Source organism: Akebia trifoliata, chromosome 7 (assembly GCF_017979445.1).
Source record: "Akebia trifoliata isolate Shusen 1 chromosome 7, ASM1797944v1, whole genome shotgun sequence".
In the NCBI taxonomy this organism is placed as follows: domain Eukaryota; kingdom Viridiplantae; phylum Streptophyta; class Magnoliopsida; order Ranunculales; family Lardizabalaceae; genus Akebia; species Akebia trifoliata.
In genome coordinates this window covers 585,360-611,136 of record NC_141381.1, presented here as the reverse complement: position 1 = coordinate 611,136, position 25,777 = coordinate 585,360, and the positions used below count along the sequence as shown (strand labels likewise).

The following is a 25,777-nucleotide window of genomic DNA, read 5'->3' as shown; positions in this document are numbered from 1 at the left end:
AACAGCAACATCATTGATGATCGGGAAATTCTGTGTTTTTCCTGTGAGAACTGAAAATCCGATTTCCATAGTTGAAGTAGAAGAGAGAGATAAAGAACAAAGAATCTCCATTGTTGGAGTTAATGGAGTCGGATTCTGAGTTAATCGATGCCTTGAAATCTCCATTGAAACGAAAGATCGAAGATCGAGAAGATGAAGAAGCTTTGGAGATCTTGAATCATGTGATTTCAGCTGAAAAAAATTTGGGTTGTCTATTATACCATTAACTTGAAACCCTAATTTGACATGGCCAGAAATTTCAGAAAGAGATTATCTTTCACATATAACATCTACACCAATATCTGTCGTCATCCAAAAATGAATCCCTTCATCAAATCATTGGAATCACTCTGAAGTGTGTAGGTCAATGACCCACATGATCATATTGGTTGGTTTTGTTCAAATCATCGTTTCACCTTTTAATGCCACAGTTGAAGACATTTTGGTCTTATGGATGGGCAGAACGAGACACAGGTGGCTTGTATTGGTGTGATTTAAATGGCATGAATCAGAGTGGTAAGAAGACATTATTTGACAAGTCCTACAGATCGGTTAGGTCAAAGTTGATCCTATTAAATGAATGTAACCAAAGAGGGTAGACATTTTCCTAGGCTGTTCATAATATTCATTCTGAATAAATAATATGAACAATTGGTTGAACAAACTACTAAATGTATATTTCGAATCGTACTCAAATTTATCTTGTAATGATTTTTTGCCATAATCTCGTAATAATTAAATTACTATACACAGAACCATAATCTCGTAATGATTTTTTGCCATACAGAATTACTAACTATGCACATAATCATAGATGCTTCTCACTTGTATCTAGGGCTGTCAACGGATGCTTATCGGTTCGGATGCAGCAATATCCGAATCCAAATCCGAAATTTTTATCTAATATCCGAATTTGAATTCGAATCCGATTATCTTATCAGATATTGGATAATATCCTATTAGAATTCGAATAATTTGTATATAAAAAAAAAACATAATTTTTCTTTATCCAACTGATTTTTCATTATTAAATTTTTTTTATTATATATTATATTATTTATGTAATGAATAAATAAAATAAAATAAAATTATATATATTATATATACAAAAAATTAATCAAATAAAATAATATATATCATATATTATTTCGAATCAGATATTATCGGATTCGAAATGTTAATATCTGAATTCGTATCCGATAAGGATTCAAATATATAAAATTATCTGAACTCGAATCTGATATCTGAAATTTTCGGATAATATCCGATTTTTCGAATTCAAATTCTAATCGGATTCAAATTTTCGACTATCCATTGACACCCCTACTTGTATCTCAATTCGAAGCACCTATGATTTTGTGCCCACATCCAGGTTAGTAATGTTTGAAAAACGTTAATTTCAATGTTACTTTAACATATTCCTTATTTATCACAACATACTTAAATGTAAGAACACACAATTCAAGCATTACAAAAGTTTGATTTAAGTTATTACCTTAACATTACAAAGAATTATAAGATATTCAACTTCAGTAAGTGTTTACAATTAGAATTAGGCTCATATAAAATCCTTTATCTAGCTAATAGAAATCTAAAAAAGAAAAATAAAAAAACAGAGATAGAGAGTTTCTATTGGCACCCTGATTTTTATTATTTCTTAATCATGACTTATTTTGTTATGAGATATTTTTCAAAACGTGCGCAACATATGTCAAAATTCTCTTTCCGGTATGGTGTTCATTTTAATTCCTAAAACATATTTTTCCAATAAACACACAATTGCCAATGCACGACTTTTTCTCAACTATTAAAGAAAATATGGGAATCAGAGATTCGGCCTATGTCTCTCTATGTACCCTAGTGGTACTTATAGAAAAGAAAACAAAACTCATATCAATATATATATATATATATATATATATATATATATATATATATATATATAGGGTCCCGTTCAGCAACAAACATTTTGACAAACATTTTTGAAAAACCGAGGAGATCATTCTCACCAAAAATCAGCCCATTCCAAAACTTCTAGCCCCAGTTTACAAGTTGAAAAATTGTGGATCGTCCACTTTTTGTAAACTATTTTTGACGGGGTTAGAAGTTTTAGAATGGGCTGATTTTTGGTGATGATGATCTCCTCACCGTAGAGATCATCCCCACCAAAAATCAGCCCATTCCAAAACCTCTAACCCATGTTTTGATAAATGTTTTGCCAAAATGTTTGTTGCAGAACATTTCCCATATATATATATATATTTGGGACTTCTTCTCTGGTTAGACCACTGTTATCAACAGATTTTTTTTTATCTTCATTCATCTTTTAATGATTTTCTCATTTTCCTTTTATATGATTTAACTTTAATTTTGAATTACAAACTAGTTTGTTTGTTAAATCAGATTTGTACTTAGAATTACTAGAGTGATTGAATAATTGGGACAGTGCCCGTTCCAAAATACTTACCCATCCCTGTTTTTTATTATGTGATAAATATTTAAATTTTAAAATGGTAAGCTTTTACACTAAAATACCCTAAATACTCCTTACCCATGTGCATTAATTTTAGGGGCACAACAGATGCTCAAATTCGAATTCGAAGTTTATTGATGTATGTATGTATATTTAAATGATTATCATCTATTAGAAGGTACTTCAATTCAACAGATGCACAAATGCTTAACCACAAAATCATATCTTATATAGATCACAACCATTTAAAGTATTAGAAAACAATATAAAATATGAAATTATGTGGGTTAATTAGGCTGAGTTTTCAAAAGCTTCACCAAGATTTCAAAATATCGGTTGAATCATCCCAGATCATGAATGATTCAATTTGACTTTATATCATTGATTGCCTCCAAGACCGAGATGGCATTCTTAATTTATCTCGACCTCTCTAATGAATTTAAAATATAAAAAGAAATGCTTCACAATGCTTAGTCTTTCCATATTAATGGGATTTAAAAATGTAGTCCCATTTGATAAATTTCTATAGACGACCTATCAAGTGGAAATTTATATTGTATAAGAGTTCATTCATACATAAAGACCATCCAACATCTCTATATATTTAACACAAAGAAAGCAACTGGAACCACAATTCATAAGTTGATAAATATTTGATAAATAACAACCATTTTTACACTATCGATTAACATGTTCTCAAGAAATAAAATCTAAAAGGGAAGAATTTTACTAATCAAAATGTCGTCCTCGGGATGTGTTTGATCTTATAATTCTCTGGGCCTCCATCAGGACTCAACTTCCGTGCAAGATCACTGTGACAACTAAACACAATCAATTTTTTGAGTGTGGTGATTAATTGCAAACCTTCGGGGAGAGTTCTCAACCTCAAACAATGAAGGTAGAGGAACTTCAAGCTTGGGAATGATCCTTGTTCAAGTTCCGTCCATTCAATTAGAGATTTGGATCTAATAATGAGAGTCTCTAGAGTAGGAAACCCACCAGACCCGCAGAACTCTCTACCAATATACCTTGCTGTGTAGGCGTAATCTAATTCAAGAAATTTCAAGTTAGGAAGAGACTCAAGGACAGTAACTGGGTTCTCCAATAGATTAGAATGCTTTAAAACTAATTTAGTGAGGTTTTTCATGGAGTTGAAGCAATCAGGCATTTCCTGTAAGCACCCTACTAGATGAAGCTTTTGAAGGAGAGGTGGAGGCAAGAATGGTTCCAAAGAAGGTAGCAACTCTTCTTCGTTGTCACAATAGTAGTCCCAGGCTGTTGCTGATAGAGATAAGGAGAGAAGTCCAGTCATCTTCATTATAGAAGCATATAACTCACTTGCAGTTGCATCTTCTTCCCCCAACTGAACAATTCCAAGCTCTCTGATTTGGGTTAAGTTACTTAACTCACTGGCAATGCCATCACCGACGTATAAACCACTCAAAGTCTGGAGGTTCGTCAATCGCCTTATCCCTATAAGGGCCAAAGTTCGTTCCTCCCCAAAATTGTATCTGTTTATTTTAAGGTGCCTTAATTGTAAGAGATTCTGAATTGGTACTTCTTTCAACGAAGAACAATCAATATTCAAAGTTTGGAGGTTTCGAAGATTGCCTATATTCTCTGGAAGCTTCTCTAAATTTTGAAATTTCAAATATAGATATCTTAGGTGTATCAGATTTCCCACTTCTTCTATTATAATGTTACTTTCATAACAATGAAGTACCAGCACCCGCAACAACTTGAAATTGTATAATTTCATTTCCAAGGGATTCAAAGGAGAGCTCATGAAATGTAAATAAATAAATAGAGATCGAATTGATGAGATATGGATATTTTCCAACAAGGATGTTGTTTCGTTGGGGTCAGTAAGGATACGTACGTGACGATGAATATTGAGAGGGATATTTGTATCTGTATAGTACAAATATTCAACTCTTGCTGCAACAAAGTGATGATATGGCTTGGGAACAGAGCAATCAAGAAGGTCGGGCCGATTGTCTCTTGGAACTTGAACCATTCCTAGTTCAATTAACTTGTTTATATTGCCTTCGATAATATCCTCCACTCTCTCTCCTGGAATTTCTTCAATTAGACCTACGGCCATCAATTGCTCAACCAAATTGCCTTTATCACTACCCCAATCTCCAAGGTAAAAGCAAGAGTAAATGAAGCAGGATTTAAGGTCTATCGGTAAAGTAAAAAATTTATTTATAAAAGAATTTTCACCTTCATCATCAATAATAGCACTATGTTCGATCGACAACGACGCAATTGAGGTATCCAGTTGAGACTTGGCATCCAGAATTTCAATGAGACATTCGTTGATAATTCTCAATTCACATCCGAGCAGAGCAACAGCCACTATTCGATCTGAGTTGTCCAACCCATCTTTGCTATCATTATTCATCCGAATGATGAATAACTCAACACAAACATCCGCGTCATGGATGGTTTCTCTGAACCAAACCAACCAATTGTGAATCGATTCTTCCAATTCGATGCTTAGTATGTTGGACGTGGCACCATCTTCTTTAGGCCTATAGTAACCGATTTCAACGAGTTCCCTCTGGAAAGGTTGGATATGAGAATTTAGATGTGAAATTTGGGACTTGAGAAGTAGGATTTCATCTTCTAGGCCACCAAATATTTTGGACTCCTCACGTAATAGTGAATTTAATCTCCGAAGGAAAATGGTTGCTACGACTTCTTCCATTAATTCTCTCTTAATTATGTGAAGAAACAGATAAAATCAATGCTCTTTGAGGTTTAAGAAAGTAAGAAGCTTTTGTTTATTTAAATAAATAAATAACATATGACATAAAGAAATATATGGACATAAAATCAATTCTTTCGTCGTCTCTCTTTCTCTCTGTTTTTTTCTTTTTTCTTTTTCTAAAGCAATTATTGTACCTTCTTTCTTTTTAAAGAATATCAAAATTAACCCTACCGTTGATGCAAAAGAAAGAAAATATATATATATATATATATAAAAGAGATGGACATCATTGGACTCAAGTCTTCTCCATCCCTCTCTCTTTTTCTAATGCCATTATTGTATCTTTCTTTTTCTAAAGAATGTCAAAACTAACCTCGTTGTCCGTGCAAAAGAAGAGAAAGCAAAACATTAACTCACCTCTTACGAAGAGATGCTATTGTCACCCCCAAATTTTACTTAGGGCTGTTTTTAACATTTGCCCCCAAAGTGCAATAGAAAATTGGATTTTGTATTGAAAATACTATTTAAAAAATATTCTTTTACCAAAATACCCTCACATTCTTATTCCAAGGTTCACGTATTACATCCATTAAGTCATTAATAAAACTATTTTACTTATTACATCCTAATTTCTTAAATTATTTATCGAGTCTAGTTGTGCTAGAATAACATTGAAATGGACATCCTTTAAAAAACATTGCTGTGCACGTAACCATATATATTTCTCCTTCGTAGTAACTCGATGAAAAATATCTATGATTTTTACGTACTCGTATGCCCTTTAAAAAAATATTTTTAAGAAAATAAGAATTTTTTCTTTAAATAAATGATAAGATAATAGTTGGACAACATTATTTGAGTCAAGGTCTTCTACATCTCTCTCTCTCTCTCTCTCTCTCTCTCTTTCTAAAACAATTATTGTACCTTTTTTCTCTAAAGAATACCAAAACTTACCCCTCTATCTGTGGTGTGCAAAAGAAAGAGAAATCAATGCATGAGGTTTGGATGGGTGCGCGATTGGGTATGTGGCTAACGTGGTAAGTGCATAATCATATAATACACTAGAAAAATATGTGCCTTTACCACGTCAGCTTCTGTATTCATCATTATTCAAACATTAATTCACCTCTTTCAATTGGAAGAGAGATGCTATTGGCAACCGAAATTTTACTAAAGATTTTGTTAACATGTGCTCTAAACTGAAATTTAATACACTTTGAAAAATTGAATTTTGTATCAAAAATACCCTTTTAAAATTTTTTTTATACCAAAATACCCTCACATGCTTATTTCTAGGTGTACGTATTGCATACGTTAAGTTGTTAACAAAACCCTTCTACCTATTACATCCTAATTTCTTAAATTATTTATCGAATCGTGTTAGAGTAACATTTAAATTGACATCCTTTCAAACATTGGTGTACACACAATCATAAATGCTTCTCCTTGTATATCGATGAAAGATATATATGATTTTTACTCACACACCCTTTAAAAAATATATTTTTAAGAAGAATAATATTGAAGTGACCTCAGACTAGAATCTCATATCGCACTTATTGACATGAAAGTGTATGGGAACCGTAGATACTTTTCATCGAGATAGGAGTGAAAAAGCATACATGGTTCCTATCCACTTTCACGTCAAGAAGTCCCATATCCACCTTGAGGTCACTCCAGCACGACTCTTTTAAGAAAGCAAGAAGCTTTTGTTTTGTTTAAATAAATGACAGATGGGATAAGAGATGGACACCATTATTGGAGTTCAGCCTTCTTCATCTCTCTCTCTTTTTCTAAAGCAATTACTATACCTTCTTTCTCTAGAGAATACCAAAACTGACCCTATTATCGGTGAAAAAGAAAGAGAAAGCAATGCACGTGGTTTGAGTATGAGATTGGGTACGTAGCTAACATGATAAATGCACAAAATCATAGATCTTTTTCATCGGGATACACTAGAAAAAGATATGCGTTTTGTGCCCTTGCCACATCAGCCGTGTGCATTCATCATTATTCAAACATTAACTCACCTTTATCATTTTGAAGAGAGATGCTATTGGCACCCAAAATTTTACTTAGGGTTTTGTTAACATGTGCCCTAAACTAAAGTTCAATAGATACACTTTGAAAATGGATTTTGTACCGAAAATACCCTTTTAAAAATAATTTTTTCCCGAAATACCCTCACATGCTTATTTTGTAAATCCTTTTACTTGTGGTTGTGATGAATGCATGCACTTTTGGTATGTGGTTGGGTATGTGGCTGACTTGGCAAGTGCACATAATTATTTATTACAGTCTTGCTAAGGTAACATTGAAATTGACATCAGTTCAAACATTGGTGTGCACATAACCATAGATGTTTCTCATTCGTATCTTGATGAAAAAGTATCTATGGTTATGTACCCAAATCCACATCAATAATGTTTGAAATGATGTTAATTTCAATGTTACTTCAGTATTTCCCTTATTTATCACAACAAAATTAAAAATTAAAATTTAAAACACACCATTCAAAAATTACAAAAGTTTGATTCAAGTTATTGCCTCAACATTACAAAGAATTATAACACATTCAACTTCAACAGTTGTTTACATTTAGAATCAGGCTCACATAAAATCCTAAATCTAACAAATAGAAATCTAAACAAAACCAAACAAAACAGAAGGGAAAGAGAGAGAACTTCTATTTGCATCTGAATTTTTACTATTTCTGAACCATTCTTACTAATCATGAGTGAATAACCCGTGTCAATAATATTATTTGGTCAACATTTTGAAAATTCCCCACAACGTTTTGAAATTTGAGAGTGAAGCCATTTTGGAATTTTTTTCATATAAATATATGAAAAGACTCAAAAGTAAATAAATAAAAAATGAACCTAACAATTAGAAGTGCTCAATAATGATAATTTTGGTATGTGTGTAAAGATTTGCAAACAACTGGAGAACTCAATAGTTTTACAGAAGGCAACATGAGCCCCAACAGAGATTGCAGCAGCAGCAACAACTAGGTCAGAAACAAAATTTCAATTTTATTTTCTAAAGTTCTGTCACATTGTTCGACTCTGAAATAATGTACAAACTATAAACCTTTATGGTTATAATTTTGTAAACAACTCTATTGTGTTCCAAAATATTTGCTCATAACTTGGTCTCTGTTACAGGGTTCTTGGTTATGATTCCTGTCTCTTGACGCTCGGAAATCACTCAAGTCCATTACTTTACCTAGCAAAAAAATGAGGAAAACAATGAAAGTATGCCTCTAGGATTGATGAGTACCCTCTCAATTGATGTTTCACCAAGATGATACCCCATTCACTAAACAATCAAAATCTTGGGTACCTTACCTTCAACATTAAAAAGGTTGGGCATCCCATCTTTTACTTACTACACCCGAATTTCTTAAATTATTTATCACCCTATCAAAGATTAAAACACGCCATTCAAACATCATAAACGTCTGGTTCAAGTTATTACAAAGCGTTATAAGACATTCAAACAACTTCAACAATTGTTTACAATTAGGATTAGGCTCATATTAAATCCTAAATCTAGAGAGTTTTTATTGGCGCCCAACTTTTGTTGACAAACCATTTACCCCAAAAGATCAATCTGTTGGAGATGGAGAGAACAATGAGTATAAGAGGGTCAGAGGGTTTGACTGGGGTATGACACATTCGAGAGTGGAGGAAAATATACACTCAACACTTCTCCTCCTTCACCCTTAAGAAAACAAGAAGCTCTTGATTGTTTAAATAAATAAATAACATATGTGATAAGAAATATATGGACATCATTAAAGTCAAGGTCGCCTCTGTCGTCTCTCTTTCTATCTGTTTTTTTTTTTTTTTTTCCTCCCTTCTAAAGCAATTATTTTTCCTTCTTTCTTTAAAGAATATCAAAACTAACCCCACTATCGGTGCAAAAGAAAAAGAGATGGACATCATTGAAGTCAAGTCTTCTCCATCTCTCTCTCTTTTTCAAATGCCATTATTGTATCTTTCTTCTCTAAAGAATACAAAAACTAACCTCGTCGTATGTGCAAAAGGAAGAGAAAGCAAAACATTAACTCACTTCTTTGGAAGACAAATGCTATTGTCATCTCAAATTTTACGTAGGGCCTTTTTAACATTTGCCCTAAAGTGCAATAGAAAATTGGATTTTGTATCAAAAATACCATTTAAAAAACATTCTTTTACCAAAATACCCCCATATGCTTATTCCATGGTTTATGTATTGCATCTATTAAGTAGTTAACAAAACCTTTTTACAAAAAATATCTATGGTTTTTACACATGAGTAAAAGGCAATTATTTTTGGCATGTGATCACATGCCCTTTAAAAACATGGGTGTTCGTGAAACTTGGTGCTCTTTAAGTTGCTCAATGTATAACCCATTCCAAACAGTTCAATAGCAAAACATATGTGCTTACTGACTCGTCCCTTTTTAGCTTTTGTTGCTCGTTCAGCTTCCTCTTCCGCAACCCTCAATTCAGATATATATTCGTTAAATAAAATCTCTCTTTCTTCATGTTTGACAAATTTGTATCTGGGGTCATTCCTTAGGCTATCCTTCACCAGTACCAATAACAAGAGATTAAACATAATCCTTTATAAAGATGAATAAATAAGCAATGAAAGGAACATCAAGAGAACAATACCCCATGCATGTGTGCAGCAATGTTGTCAAAATCAAATCAGTGTGAGAAATTGTAAGATTTAGAATTCATACTGAATCAAAAGATTCATAAATATTTTTCTTTATGAGCTAAAACAAATGGAATGATACACTCCATGTAATGACAAAACAATCTATGTATTACAAATACGTAGGTCTAAGCTCATGGTAATCTCCACAACAAATCTTTTTCTCGAAAAGAAGTATCAAACCTATGTATCTTGTATCTTGTATCTTGTATCATGCCATAACTCTTTGTAAACAATCAATGATATGCAAACCAATCAAAACTCACCCCCATCGAGTATTGATGATCCAATCAATCCATTTCTTTTGGAATCAATTAAGTAGGTATAATCTTCTACTAGAATTTCATCACTAAGTCCATTTCTTTTGGAATCAATTATGAATAATATAGATGCAATTTTTCAAAAATTAATGTGATTTTGATAATGTCAAGAACACAAAATCCTGTTTTGATTCCCATTTCTCTGAGAACCAAATGGATCAGGAAAACAAAAACAAGTTTTCTGAGAACATATGATTTGAAATTTCAAATCCAAAGAAGTTCGTTGGGCTAATGCAACTAATATTTCTGATGAGCAGAATGTTTTCACATGTAACAAGTAGTTTCAATACATTTTCCTATGGAGCATCCATATGGCTGGCTTTTAATAGGCGTTTGCAAACAATAAAAAGAAGATATGTTAAGCCAAAATTGAGTGGACATAAATGCCCCCACTTTTATATTTAAATTTAATGTAATCTGGATCATTTTGGGGAAAACCCAAGAAATCGCAACCCACGGTATAATCACGGTGCTCAATTTTCAAAATTACAAAAGTATCCGTTTTTTACTATATAATTTTCATAAATCTTTAATAAATATCTCAAATTGCAAATAAACCCTTCTGATACATGTGTGTTCGCACATGCTACATTTTAGTATAATATAACATGAATGGGCAAAGTGGCATTGCATACAATGCATGGAAGATCTTAATGACCGTACAAAAATGATCACCATTGATCCAATGCATCACAAACTTCGTATCAATGGATCTGATGGCCAATACATTGTTAGCGTGGGTGTATCACCCGCCATGCTTCACTTTCTCCAAGAAATCCCAGACTTCATTCATGTAGATGTTGTCTGTCTAAACATAGGTACCCTTGAACTAAAAAACTCAGAACTCCTCTGTTTCTTCTTTTATTCATAAAATGGTGCGATGACTTTCAAGTTAGAGTTGCTTCACTCTTAGTGTTGTTTTTGTTTTAATAGATTAAATTTGAAAACTCCTATGTTTCTTCTTTTATTGTTTATTTATCGTTGAGGTTTTGTAAGTCTTGATTGGTCATGCTCTCATGCTCAACTGTCGAGGACATATGGGCTTGAACACGATGATCACAAGCATTCTTCCTAATTGGTCACAGATGACAAGGCCACACATGATCACCCTCATTCATTCTACTAAGTAACCTGATGACACATCATAAGAAAATGATTCCTAATGGTGTCGCACACATGGGAACTCTCACTCAATGAAATTGCAAATGCCTTTGGACTCATTTTCCACTTTGCTTCTCAAAGTTGTTGTGGATTGAATCTTTTTATGAGCACACTTGCACTTGGCCCTATTGGCCACAGAACACTTGACCCTCTTGACTAGTTCTGATTAAATCATTGTTAATCTTTGTCTCTACTATGTTATCAGAATCCATACTTTGTCAACATTCTTCTCGTTGGTTATGACTAGGAGACTGGACCATCTCTCTACTAGAAGATCGAGAAGGCAATGTTTTGGCTATGGGTCTTATTTCAATCAAGGTAGTGCGGCTGGGGGTGCTATCCTGAGAAATGACAAGGGTGAATCTGTGTGTGCGGGTTATTGGTAGTTCAACCAACAACATGACCGAGTGTTTAGCCTCGTTAAAGGCATTATAGACTTTCAATCTTGTTGGGGTGAGGGTCTTTGGCCGGATGGATTCAACACTCCTAGTAGACAGCCTGAATGGTACCATTCTCCCTTGGTGGATTATCAGGAGACCATTGTTTAGCCTAGTATGTGCTTGCAAATGAATCCATTTCTAAAACAGAAAACAGGGTTTGTAACTCCTTGGGGTCTTTTCCATTTCTTCTAAAACAATGCTTCATGGGGATTCGTCTTGGAACATGAGGCAGTTGCCATTTCTTTTCCTCTTTTCTAGTACAAATCTACTTATAAAAAAAATAATATATATATATATGGGAGCGGTTCAGCAGCCCCATTATGGTGCCCCACATGGTGCCATGCATTTTTCAAAACATGGGTTACAAGCTTTGGACTGAGCTGATTTTTTGTGAGGATGATCTCTACGATGATGAGATCATCCTCACCAAAAATCAGCCTATTCCAAAAATTCTAACCCCATCAAAAGTGATTTACAAAAATTGGATGGTTCACGATTCTTCAACTTGTAAACTTGGGTTAGAAGTTTCAAAATGAGCTGATTTTTGGTGAGGATGATCTCTTCACCGTAGAGATCATCCTCACAAAAAATCAGCCTATTCCAAAACTTGTAACCCCATCAAAAGTAATTTACAAAAAAAGCATGGCACCATGTGTGGCACCATAAGGGGCTGCTGAACCGCTCCCTCTATATATATATGGGTCAGGTTCAAGGGCCATATGAGAAAACACATGAGAAAACTTTCGTTTTTCAAAGTAAGGGTTAGAGGTTTTGGATTGAGCTGATTTTTTGCAAGGATGGTCACTATGATGAGAAGATCATCCTCACAAAAAAAATCAGCTCAATCAGAAACTTCTAAATCCATCAAAAGTGATTTACAAATTTGTGATAAAAATTGGTAAAAAATCGACGATCCACATTCTAAATCACTTTTAATGGGGTTAGAAGTTTCAGATTGGGCTGATTTTTTTTTTTTTTTGGATGATCTTTCCATCATAGAGATCATCCTCACAAAAAATCAGCTCAATCCAAAATTTCTAACCCATATTTTAAAATTTTATTTACCGTCGAAAGTTTTCTCATATGGCCCTTGAACCTGACCCATATATATATATATATATATCCCTTTCAACAACAAACATTTTGGCAAAACATTTTTCAAAACATGGGTTAGAGGTTTTGGAATGGGCTGATTTTTGGTGAGGATGATCTCTACGGTGAGGAGATCATCCTCACCAAAAATCAGCCCATTCCAAAACTTGTAGCCCCATGTTTACAAGTTGAAAAACCGTGAACCGTCCATTTTTGATGGGTTAGAAGTTTTGGAATGGGCTGATTTTTGGTGAGGATGATCTCCTCACCGTAGAGATCATCCTCACCAAAAATCAGTCCATTCCAAAACTTGTAACCCATGTTTACAAGTTGAAAAATCGTGGACCGTCCATTTTTTGTAAACTGTTTTTGATGGGTTTAGAAGTTTTGGAATGGGCTGATTTTTGGTGATGATGATCTCACCGTAGAGATCATCCTCACCAAAAATCAGCCCATTCCAAAACCTCTAAGTCATGTTTTGAAAAATGTTTTGCCAAAAAGGTTGGCCATTGAACGCCCCCCTATATATATATATATATATATATATATATATATATATATATATATATATATAGGGGGGCGTTCAATGGCCAATATATATAGGGGGGCGTTCAATGGCCAACCTTTTTGGCAAAACATTTTTCAAAACATGACTTAGAGGTTTTGGAATGGGCTGATTTTTGGTGAGGATGATCTCTACGGTAAGGAGATCATCATCACCAAAAATCAGCCCATTCCAAAACTTCTAAACCCATCAAAAACAGTTTACAAAAAATGGACGGTCCACGATTTTTCAACTTGTAAACATGGGTTACAAGTTTTGGAATGGACTGATTTTTGGTGAGGATGATCTCTACGGTGAGGAGATCATCCTCACCAAAAATCAGCCCATTCCAAAACCTCTAACTCATGTTTTGAAAAATGTTTTGCCAAAAAGTTGACCCTTGAATGCCACCCTCTATATATATATATATACATATATGTGGGTGAGGTTCCTACGACCCCATTACGACTCACATTGCGACACAGTGTTTGTCTTCTATGGGCAAAAATGTTTGGAATGGGCTGATTTTTTGTGAGAATGATCTCTGTGATGAGGGGATCATCCTTGCAAAAAATCATCCCATTCCAAAATTTCTAACCCCATCAAAATTGATTTACAAAAATTGGACGGTTTAAAATTTTTCAACTTGTAAACATGGGGTTAGAAGTTTCATAATGAGCTGATTTTTGGCAAGGATGATCTCCTCACCATAGAGATCATCCTCAAAAAATCAGCCTATTCCAAACATTTTTGCCCATATAAGACAAAACACTGTGTCGCAATGTGAGTCGTAATGGGGGTCTACGGAACCGATCCTATATATATATATATATATATATATATATATATATATATATATATATATATATATATATATATATATATATATATATATATATTTATTTATTTATTTTTATTAAGAAAATAGCATATACCGACAGCAGTAAAGTTTGTCAGTAAATGTGTAAACAAGCAGCAAAAAAATACATTTTCTCCACTAAATTATTTTTCATATGCAGAACATTTTTCAGAAAATAGGAATATAGCGACGGCTTGTTGATATGGTCGTCTCTAAAGCTATTACCAATGAGGGAATCAGCAACGCGTGGCGACAAGAACCTGAACGTCTGTACCACATATAGCGACGGTTGTATTAGCCTATAGCAACGGCCATCATTAAGGCCTTAGTCAATAATCTGGGATCCACTTAAAATACAGTTCAACATATCAATTTAATGAAACTTAGACCTAACAAAGAACTCATTGAACATCACTTCAACAATATCCAAGTCACCTATTGGTCACTTTCTGACTTGGATAAAAATTGCATAGAAATTTGGCCATTACTGAATCAAATGACCAGAAATTATACATAAGTTTAACAACTTCGTTAAGGCATACCACATTCGGTCAAGAAGTTTAAAATCATTGTTTCACCTTCTAATGCCACAGCTGAGACATTTTGGTCTTGTGGATGGCTAGAACAAGACATTGGTGGTTTGTGTTGGTGTGATTTAAATGGCATGAATCAGAGTGGTAAGAAGACATTATTTGACAAGTCCTACAAATCGGTTAATTCAAATAGTATTGCTTGTGGAATACTATTTGAACGATGCATCTCAATCAAACTAAAAGAATTTTTTTATAGGATGATGGTAAGACTAACTAGGCTCTATAGAGAAGAAACTTGATAACAAAGAAACATGTGCATGATTTAGCATCACAAAGATGACGATGTTGAGTGGAAAAATTAGGAAAGATACAATTAAAAATTAACACATTTAAGAAAATGTAGGAGTAGGTCCAATTGGTAATAAACTAAGCCGATTGAGATGGTTTTTTTATGTGCAATGAAGCCGTTACAGCCCCAGTTAGAAGGAACATGCAAGCTGATGGTTGTAATAGGTCAAGGGGGAGATAAAAAGAATGTGGATTGAATAGATTTAGGACGAAACAGGTCCATCTTGAGTGTTTATGTGTTACAAAGACACGAAAACATGCGTCGGTGTTCAACATAGGTATGAAATGTTTAACATTGCCATTGAGAAGCCCAAAACACCCCCAAATATAGATTAAAAAAAGAGTCTACATATTTCTATTATAATATAGTGCTTTAGTTATTGTAAATAATAATTTTTTTAAACAAAAATAAGGAAAGAAATATGAGATGTAAAAGAGAACATTTCATATATCACAGAACTCTACAATAACTTAATAAATATATGTAGATTTATAAGAGGGGATACTATCAAACAAGTATGGTTGTGTTCAACAACTTAATAAAGAAGGCACCGAGGGTGGAACACATCAACCTTTTTTTTTTAATAAAAAAGTTAAAATAAAGAATGAAACAAGCATTAGTGTCAATCAGGTAACACTACCCATGTGGCATAAAGATGTATAATTCTTTCTACTTTTATCCTGTAAAGAATTTTACAAAATCTAATGGAGTTGTGTGGTCATAGCACAAACCTGGATCAAAACCCTACTGTCACACGTACGCCTAGCAAAAAATGCTACGAGAGTTTGTAAAAACATCTATGAAACCTGCCAATTATTTCTTGCCTCCCCCCTGCTGTAAACATGGGTTTTGTTAAAAAAAAAAATAAAAACTAGGTAGTTAGGCATGACAGATTGATGTCTATTGGATGGATATGGTCTGAGTTGGCCATATCAGTCCTCCATATGGGGTGTGTGTTGGGTGTGCATGCATGTTTGTAACATATAAGAACCGCCAAAGCACATTTTAACCTTTGTGGTATAGAAGATAGTCATCTGAGGCTTGAAGTGTGGTTGTGTCATACCAACTTTAGGCTGAATATGGAAGGAGATTTCTCTGACCTGTATGAAATTGGATTACAAGTTCAGTTATGCCTTTACATGAAAGACTATATAAGGTTTTCTTTTGGCATTTGTCAATAAGGTTTTTTGTAACTCTTAGTTTTGCTTTTGTTTGTTCTTTTGTTTTGCTTTTCTCCTTTTCTGTGCTTTCTTTTGTTTGGGAGCTATCTCGGCCTCCTTTGTACTCTTCTTCTCTTTTGGTATTTTCAAAATCTTTATACTTATCAAAACAAAAATAAGAACTAACTTCGTTGTCTCCATTGACTTCAAAATTCCAAATGATTTCCTAAAGTTGTCGCTGAAAATAACCTGGGAATATTGGAATAAAATAGAAGACAATTTGAAAACCTATATAAAAGAAAAATACAATAAATTGTGGAAAACGTTTAGAACAAATCTTCCACTATTGAAGACAAAATTACCTTCCACTTTGCACTTTTGAAAAGTATGCTACCCCCCTTTAGCAAATCATCCAACTGATCGAGCTCTTTCTTGACATTTAATATTTCTTTGGCGAGGTCCTTATCTTCTTCTGAGTTAAAGAAACAATGACGATCCTTAGCATCACGGACTAATGCTGCCCAAACAGACACACTGTTAACAAGAGCTGTTCCATTTCCCAAAATCCAAAGACGGTGCCTGCAAAGCCAAGAATCCAATATTGAAGTAAATAGAGACAACTACGTAATCAGCTTGGCAAATATCTATTTAAGAAGCACACAATCCATACTTAGCCCTTGTCAAAGCAACGTTAGTGAGCTGACGAATCGACAGGAACCCAATTGATCCTCTAAAATTAGATCGAACAGTAAAGATTATTACAATGTCTTCCTCACCACCTTGGAACCCATCAATGGATTTCACCCTTACAGAGAACTCCTTGAGTTTCTCGTACTTCTGTCTCAGTTTCTCTTGAATTATAGAAACTTGAGCAGCGTATGGGGATACAATACCAATGAGTTTAACAGTTGAAATCGAACTTAGTATTGCAGCAGTTTGAGACTCATTCAGTGTGGACGACAATCCTGCACTTAACCTTCTGGCCAGTGTGTCATCTATTTGTAAAGAGCATCGATCACAGATTTCCTCGGTTTGCAAATAAATAAACTTCAAATCATTTTCTACATAGTTTCATCTAATATAATACTAGGCTTCTAATTGCATTTTCTTTCCAAATCCAATTAGACTTTTATAAACCGCGTTTAAAGAAGAACAGAATGCACTACTAGGTAGAGAAAAAAAAGAAAAAAAACAAGAGTCCCAAATGAGGGGGATCCACACTCACAATTTGACGTATTCAACATTGGAGATTTCATGTCATATATGTCTAAGATGAGTTGAATCGTTCAAAACATTGAATATCTTGCCTGATAAGCTCATATACTGGGACGACTGATGAGTTGCCTGAGAAATCCTGATCACATTTCCCCTTGAATTCTCAATCTAGGGTTGGAGTTCTGATTTCTTCCAGTTTCAATCTGAAAGTTGAAAAGAAAATACAGTAATTCGAAAGATCAAGAACACGACTGGAGCTCTGATTCTAACAGCAACATCATTGATGATCGGGAAATTCTGTGTTTTTCCTGTGAGAACTGAAAATCCGATTTCCATAGTTGAAGTAGAAGAGAGAGATAAAAGAACAAAGAATCTCCACAGTCGGTGTTAATGGAGTCGGATTCTAAGTTAATCGATGCCTTGAAATCTCAATTGAAACGAAAGATCGAAGATCGAGAAGATGAAGAAGCTTTGGAGATCTTGAATCGCGTGATTTCAGTTGAATCGATGGGAAGATCAGAAGTTAAAAAGGTTTTGGAAGTGATTTTGGCTATAAATCCTCTCAATTATGAAGCTCTCTTACAGAAATCCTCGATCATGGAAACATGCGGAGAAAGCCAAATTGCGCTCTATCAGCTTGACTAAACCCTAAAACTCGCTTACGAAGAACAAAAGGAGAAAGAAGCTTGAGATGTTCGGTTGGTCATCGCTCCGATTCATCTTCTACAGAAGTACATTGATGAAGCAATGAAGATTTATCAAGATCTTTTCAATGAAGATCTTGAGGATTATCGGCTGTTTTTCTGCCAAGGTGCGATTTTTCGCTTACTCGATCTGATCAATGAGGTGAATGAGTGATTCACGAAGTGTAAAGAGATCTATCCTCCAATCAGACTTAAGGTGGAAGGATTCTCACAGAATCCACTATTGAAACAATATTCTTTGAGACAAATGCAGATAATTGAATTTGAAACATTTTTCTGCTTCATTTTGGTAGACTTTCTGCATTTTTTCCTCTTTAATTTTGAAGAGATGCTATTGAATCTGTATTGCAGTTAAACACGGGAAATAAATACAAATAAAGCTCAATGCAGTCAAGGTGGGGAGGAAGGCGCCTTAATACACGTGAGGCGCATCAGGCGTGCCCCTCACTAAAATGAATTAATATATTTAATTAAGACACTAATTTCATATTTGATTGTATATTTTTAGGGTCGTGCTGGGGTGACAGTATTTACTGTGATTCTTACAATTTTGACGTGGACATGCATACATAAGCATAGATGATTTTTACTCATATCGCAAGGAAACACATCTATGGTTATGTGCACATCCCACGTCAGACTTGTGAGAATCACAGTAAATGCTTTTTGTCATTTCAGCATTTTCCATATTTTTACATACAAAATAAAATTTATTTGAAAATTTTAATTTTTTACCATTAAAAATATTGCATTTACATTTGATGATTTTTACTCAGCACAAGCCCCCTAGGATTTAGTTGACTTAGGCCTGATAAGAATATCGACCTAGTGTAAGTTTGAGCCTGCTTTTTTAGGGTTTGGCTAGTTTTCAACCAAGCCTAACCAGAACCCACTCATTGGTAGACATAGTTGTTCTGCCGTAGCAACAACAAAACATGTTGTTGACCTACTTTTACGCTTTTTTTTCTTCCCTACCTTTTATTCTCCTTATGCCTCTCTACTTTATCTTTTACTAATTGTTCTTCTTCTTAAAGTGTTGAATACTTTAACTTATTTCTAAAAATTCACGTTTATACATGTTATAAGTATAAAATATTTAGAACTCACTTTTCACTATTTTAATTTTTATAATTTTATTGTGTCTTACTTTACTCAGGCGTACGCCTCACGCGTTAAGTGCACTTTTTGCCCTGAAGTATACTAATAAAACTTTGTTCTTCTTGATCTCCCTTTAATTGATGCTATTTATTGGTTAATGTCCATGATTTGGTTTAATTACTGAACTTATACTGTGCTTGGAACCAAAATTATTGGAATAGAAGTGATCAATAAATCTATATTTGACACTATCCGAGACTTGGTACACTACAAATGGTTTGTGATGACAAATTTACTATTGCTTGGTAACCATTTGGAAATCTCTTGCAAATCCCCTTTTTTTTTTTTCACCAGTTGGTTGATATTTTCAATACAAATGTGTGATGTGATTTCTTGTTAAAATAAAGCATGAAAACAATTTTAACTTATTCAACCTCATCAAAGAAATTATTCAAATTACAAATATACCCTCAATACTTGATATCTCAACATAAAAATGAATTTACAAAAATATCTATCAAATGGTATACTAACTTGCATATTGGAATTAAAAAAATACTTATCATCAAATAAATTATTCAAATTATAAATATACCTTCAGTATTTATTACAATAACATGCATATGAATTTACAAATATACTCTATGATGAGAGATATTTTGGTAATAAAATAATGAGGGTTATTTAGTAATTTCATATACAAGTAAATGTTAGGATGGGATGCATTTTTGTGAATACATACGCATGTTATGGCAATAAGTATTGAGGGATATTTTTTTAATTTAATTTTTATAAGGAGTATTTTAGTAATTTTGATATGCATAGGTTGGGGTCAAACTGACTCGTAGAAGACATCTGACATGTCTTTAGCAATCATCTTGGCTTTTGTAAGAAGTTCTTTCTTCATTGTAAATTGCTTCAAAGGCCAACACTTGCTTTTGGTTGCCCAAAGAGAGTTCCCAAGAACATAAAATAGAATCCGACTACATGCATCTTCTCAACACCCACCCTTTCCTAGAAAATCAGCCTCAAGAAGAAGATCACCTTTCAGCATTGCAATGCTGGCCGCTTTGACAAAACTCCCCGATTCTTTCTCCAACAACATGAGGTCGTCAAGATAATTCCGAGTTCTTAAGAAAGTACGTATGGAATCCATAGAATGGAAGGCCATAACAAACTTCATCATAGTTGAGGTATCTTTCAACTCATGATAGTGAAGTGCACCTCTCTTCACAAAAGCTTGCTCCATTTCTTTTAATTCTTTACTTCTTCCAACCATATCAACGGTTGTATCTGCACTCCCTTTCATGTCGTGGGCAATGCGTTTGAGGACTCAAAATTAGGAGAACCCGTCTCAGAGATGTCATTGCCAAAAATCCTACTGATGAGATGGTTGTAAAATCCTACAATTTTAGGTATTTTTTAAGTAATTTCTCAATTTGCAAATGGTGAGAGTTCTCCAACATAATCAAATGCAAGTCTGTCTGATTCGTGTGCACGCTGTAGTGTTCTGTGTTCTCATTGTTTGTCTATGGTTTGCATATTAATAATCTAAACGAAAACCTTGTAGTGGTAAGATTTAATGGAAGGCAGTAACACATCAAAGACGGGTCCAATACATGATAGTGTCTCACATGCTCAAACACTTACTAGAAGAAAGTCCCTCCAAAACGTTGGTTCTCAATCATTAGTACAAAGAGGACTACAACGCAATCAGGAAGGACACTTGTTTCTTAAAAATGAAATGCAAACTTGGGCACTGAGTGAACTCTATCTTAAGACATGAAAAACAAGAGTAGCTACTAAAGGACTTCAGAAAAAAAAAAAAAAAAAACAACGTAAATGATATTGTGAATCTCCAAGTTGACAAACCCAACTGAAGGTTTGCTACTTCAGAAAGATAACAGAAAATATTTCATAGAAAGATCGCATACATAAGATCACAAAACCCACCCAAAAATTTCAGAGACAAGATATAATACAATGAAAAATCTAATATATATATATATATATGTATTCCTTAAAAATGTCGAGAGAAATAGTCCAAACCTGCCCTTTTATATTCCTCTAACTCAATAAAACATTGGGCAGCTATCTCAGCACTGCCAATTGTTTCAAAAATTGTGGAAGCTTCCATAAGGGCAATACGAGCCAATTCAAGATTTGAACCACACATACGTTCACCCGAAAAGCTCGAAGGCCAGCAGCCCGTGCCCATTTCTCCCTGTACAAGTCTCCAGCTCTTTGAGTCTCCATCTCAAAGTTACCCTTGTTAAATAACTGCGAGGATGTTAAATATGTAAGAGAAGCAAGGAATGACTCAGAACTTCTCAACCAAATATTAGAACAAGTGATGAAGTCGAACAATAAGGAAAAAAAACAAATATGAAAAAAGAAAGAAGAGAAAACTCAAACATCCCAGTTCAAACCTTGATACCACGTGAACTCCAATCCTCTTTGCTGCTAGCAACTTGCATCGCCTGTGCAAGTGAGTCATCAAGTAATCTAACTTGGACAAGGCACAACTTCTTCCAATAGTCAAATATAGGCTTCGAAAAATCTTCTATATTCTCACAAATCCATAACCTTTGCCTTGTACGTTTTATAGCAACGTTCGGATTGCTTAATTTCATCACAAAGGATGTTGTGTTTGGCCTTACCAAGTTCTGTGAAACTTGGTGCAGTGGAGTCAAGCATGTCTTGCTCCTTCATATAAACATAGATTACTCTCCATTGATTTTTCAGAGGAGATGTGCCAAAAAAATTGTACAACAATACATCCTGCAAAAGCAACAAAATGTACGAGGACAGATGATCTAAAATGAAAAAAGTTACAAAAATTGATTAGACCAATATTTAAACTGAGCTAACATTTTATGCGACATTGCAAATGAAAAATCAATACATGTATGTCTTGGACATGAAAATGGGACTTATCCTAGAAATGAAAAATCAATCACCTGAAACTCTAGGCCCTTGCACTCAAGTATTGTCAACACAAGGGCGAAAACCCCAAATTTAGGCATTGAATTCATAGACGGACCCTGAAATCCAATTAAGCAAATAACAAATTCAAAAAACAATTGAAATGTAAAGTTTCTTACATTGTAAGCCATCTCGGCCATGAGTTTTCCTTGAAACTATTGGTGACCTTCCAGAATCAAGTGAGCTTCTACCTATTGTTTCTGCATTAAGCTAGTCTTCCGTTGTATGAGATGCCAACTTTTTCTTTCGCTGCAGCTCCTCCGCATGTTGACGCCATAGGGATTCTCTATCTTTTCTTGGCATCTTCGAATATCTAGGATCAGACTTTAGAAGGCGTTTAGCAGTCGACCGAGAAGTAAGAATGGTCTTCCCATCTTCAGTCACACTATGTGAAAAAAGCCCATATTTGACGGTCATAGCCCGTCAAATTTTGAGAAATTTGACGGACCATCCTGTCAAATATGCCCTTCAAATATTTTCTTGTAGAATTTTTTTTTTTACGGCCCTAAACTATCAAATTATTAGAGAATGAGCTTAAAAAAAAAACAAAAAAAACCATAGAATATGACCGTCGAATATGGAGGTTTAAGAAACAATAGGGTGATCCTTTAATTTACCAATCACAAAAAACGAAATAGTAATAAAAAAATTAGAAAAATATAAAAAACAAAACAAAAATCTTAAAACAAGCTCCAAATTAAATTAAACTCAAAATTCATATTATATATTGAAATTCCATTACTAAACAAGCTCTAATTGAAGCAATTAGCACTTAGAAATGAAATTACGTCACATAATTGCTTAAAAACACGGTGTACAGATTCTGTTCCACTTTGCATTCCAATCACAACACCGGAGATTATCCACTTGGGAAGCTCGGGAAGTCTCCCAATGGTCTCAATGAATCGTTCAATGAGCTCCGAAGGTGAGTTCCCATGCAGTATTCTTCCTCGTGCCAACTCACCATGTATCTATCAACAATATCCAGAATATGAAAGACTTCAAACAGACTATATGTTAAAACATCAAGCCATCAAAATATGTTATAGAATGTTATTTAACAACCATGAATTACCCATATTTGAACTGTATCGTATCTCATTAAATCGAAAACAGAATAGTTGTATCCTTCAAGGTAAAGTGACCTCATTTTTTATGTCATAAGGGGTTGTTACAAACAAGTTCCTATGTGTCGCATTGAAAACCATAGACGCTCTATCGTGAGACGGGTTCCAATCAAACTGTGCTTTGGGTTAAGTCCCCATGATAAGGCTGCCTAAAAAACATGGAAAATTGATCGAGAGAATGTGAATCATCGTTAGGTGAAGGAGTTGTAGTGTTTGTGAGATTAACAGTTGAAGACTCAAGAATGAGTAAAAATATGATCTCTTGAAGACTCATGAGTAAAATTGCCCGATGACTAATGAGTCAACTTGCCTGACTACTCGACAAATAATCATTTTCCCAATATAGTTAAACATTCCTAATCTAGTGGGTAGATTGACGTTTGGTCAATCACGACTATCGGCTTTGTCTCATTTCAAACGATTCAAGCCCAATTCTTGGGGGATAACTAACTTAAAATGTAGTTTAAAATGTTTTTTTGGGTATTTATTTCTCTCTTTAAAAGTAGGTAAACTTCCATTTGAAAGCAGTTTCACGATGTGCAACAAGTTGGAATGAGTTGTGCATAGACAATTACTGCGAGCAACTGAGAAATGGAAACTTAAAATTCATGATGGAATGGAGTAATTGTCAGATAATATTACGAATGCAAGTGAAAAATCAACAATAATTAATTTCAGCATGAGTAAATTTAACAAAAAAAATTCAAGAAAATAGAATATACATGTACCATACCTCAGTCCAATCATGCAAGAAAGGTCTCAACTGTTCGAAGAATTTATCTTCAACAACAAAGTGCTCTGATTGGGACTTGACCTTTTCTTCATGACTTAATGTATAGAGTGATGTGGCTAGGTGAACAATAACCGATGGATCCGAGTCCTCAAGGATAGCCTGCAATTTCCTTCGAATCCATGGTTCTATTCGCCGCTGCATTCTTTCCTTCACATCATCATTCCATAGTATGTTCTACAAGTAGAATGAAATGAGATGTATATCAAATGATGAAGATACAAAGTTTGGGGATGCTAGTCATAACTCATAATTAGTTTCTCAAGTGAGATTCAAAGCATAGTTTTTTCCTTAATCCATGTATGTTCAAGGTGAATCATGTTGACACTCAAGATTAAACAGTAAGAGGTCTATGTGAGAAAAAGTGCAAAATTTCCTTAAACCGAAAGCCTCATTTTCTTATGGTGTAATTTCTTTTAATGACTTCAAGGAACTCTTTTTAAGGGTGTTATCTTCGGGTGGGAGGTTGCAAGTAAAGCGAGTAAAGATCTTTGGCATTTAAGGTATCCTTGAGCTCATTTCTCTCTCTGCTTTGGTTTAATGAATCTTATACTATCAAAAAGAAAAATATAATCTCAAAAAACTTTTGAAACAAAATAGAAGTACAAGCATACCATTGAATAAATTGATAAAGATGAAACTTCAGATCCTCCACATCTCACTAAATTCATTTTCACGTAGTGGATGACTGTGTCTTGGGGAGAAAATCAGCTAGACGTTGAAAATGATGGCATTTAGGTCATTTATGGTAGTCTCAAAGAGAAGTCATAAGTCAAGGGAGGCATGTCATCAATCTCAAAATACAAGAGGGTATTTCTGATTTACAAAAATATTAGAGAAGACCTTCAACGTGGACATGCCATCAGTTAGGATACTTAGAGAGGATCCAATGTTTGTCATAAATGAGGACTTCATCTAATAGATTTTTATCTTTTGGTCTACACCCCTAGCAGGGAGGGAACCCAGTTACTACAAACAGAACATATAAAAATAACTCAAGCCTTAACAATGGCCATCATCTTATTGTAACCCCTCATTCTCAACCATATACAGACAAGTATTTGTGATAAGGCTTCGATTGAAATAAGTATGCTGCTGCTAATACAAACACTTACAAATACAAATCTAAATTTACAAAATGAAAAAGCATAAGATGGTTGCTAAGACATCTTATTTGAATTATCCTTTGTCATTGAGGTGGAACTTTGATTCATGCTTTGGTTATTAATAGAGTTGTTTTGCGGCATATTTAGTAATTTTGATTTGCTTGTATGGTTTATATAATAGTCTCTAGAATTGGAGTTTCAATTTGATACATTGCTTATAATCTGTGTTTAATGGTGGAACGGTTTATCTTTTGTTGGATAGCTGTAAAGGGCTTATATAGGGTTGAATTTAATAAAAAAAGAGTGAATTAGTTGTTGTGTCTAATGGCATCTTCAAAAAATAAACAGAAATTGTC

The 25,777-nt window shown here is 34.1% G+C and overlaps 1 protein-coding gene and 1 pseudogene across 2 annotated transcripts in view; both read right to left on the bottom strand.

The window, feature by feature from the left end:
• The window catches only part of LOC147397833 (transcription initiation factor TFIID subunit 15-like), a 43,025-nt pseudogene that overhangs the window by 11,296 nt on the left and 5,952 nt on the right, over positions 1–25,777 (bottom strand). Inside the window, exons 7-8 of the transcript XR_015179597.1 lie at positions 21,843–24,492; positions 21,463–21,693 (exon numbers count right to left, since the gene is read on the bottom strand). The product of XR_015179597.1 is annotated as a transcription initiation factor TFIID subunit 15-like (transcript). The remainder of the gene's footprint in view (positions 1–21,462; positions 21,694–21,842; positions 24,493–25,777) is intronic.
• Positions 3,246–5,225, bottom strand: LOC147397834 (putative disease resistance RPP8-like protein 2). The gene has a single exon (XM_086448879.1). It carries the CDS (start codon positions 5,223–5,225, stop codon positions 3,246–3,248), a length of 1,980 nt encoding a protein of 659 aa, XP_086305005.1.

What these genes read in the sequence shown, in the direction of transcription:
- LOC147397834 (XM_086448879.1), bottom strand. Translation starts at nt 5,225, where the DNA reads ATGGAAGAAGTCGTAGCAACCATTTTCCTTCGGAGATTAAATTCACTA.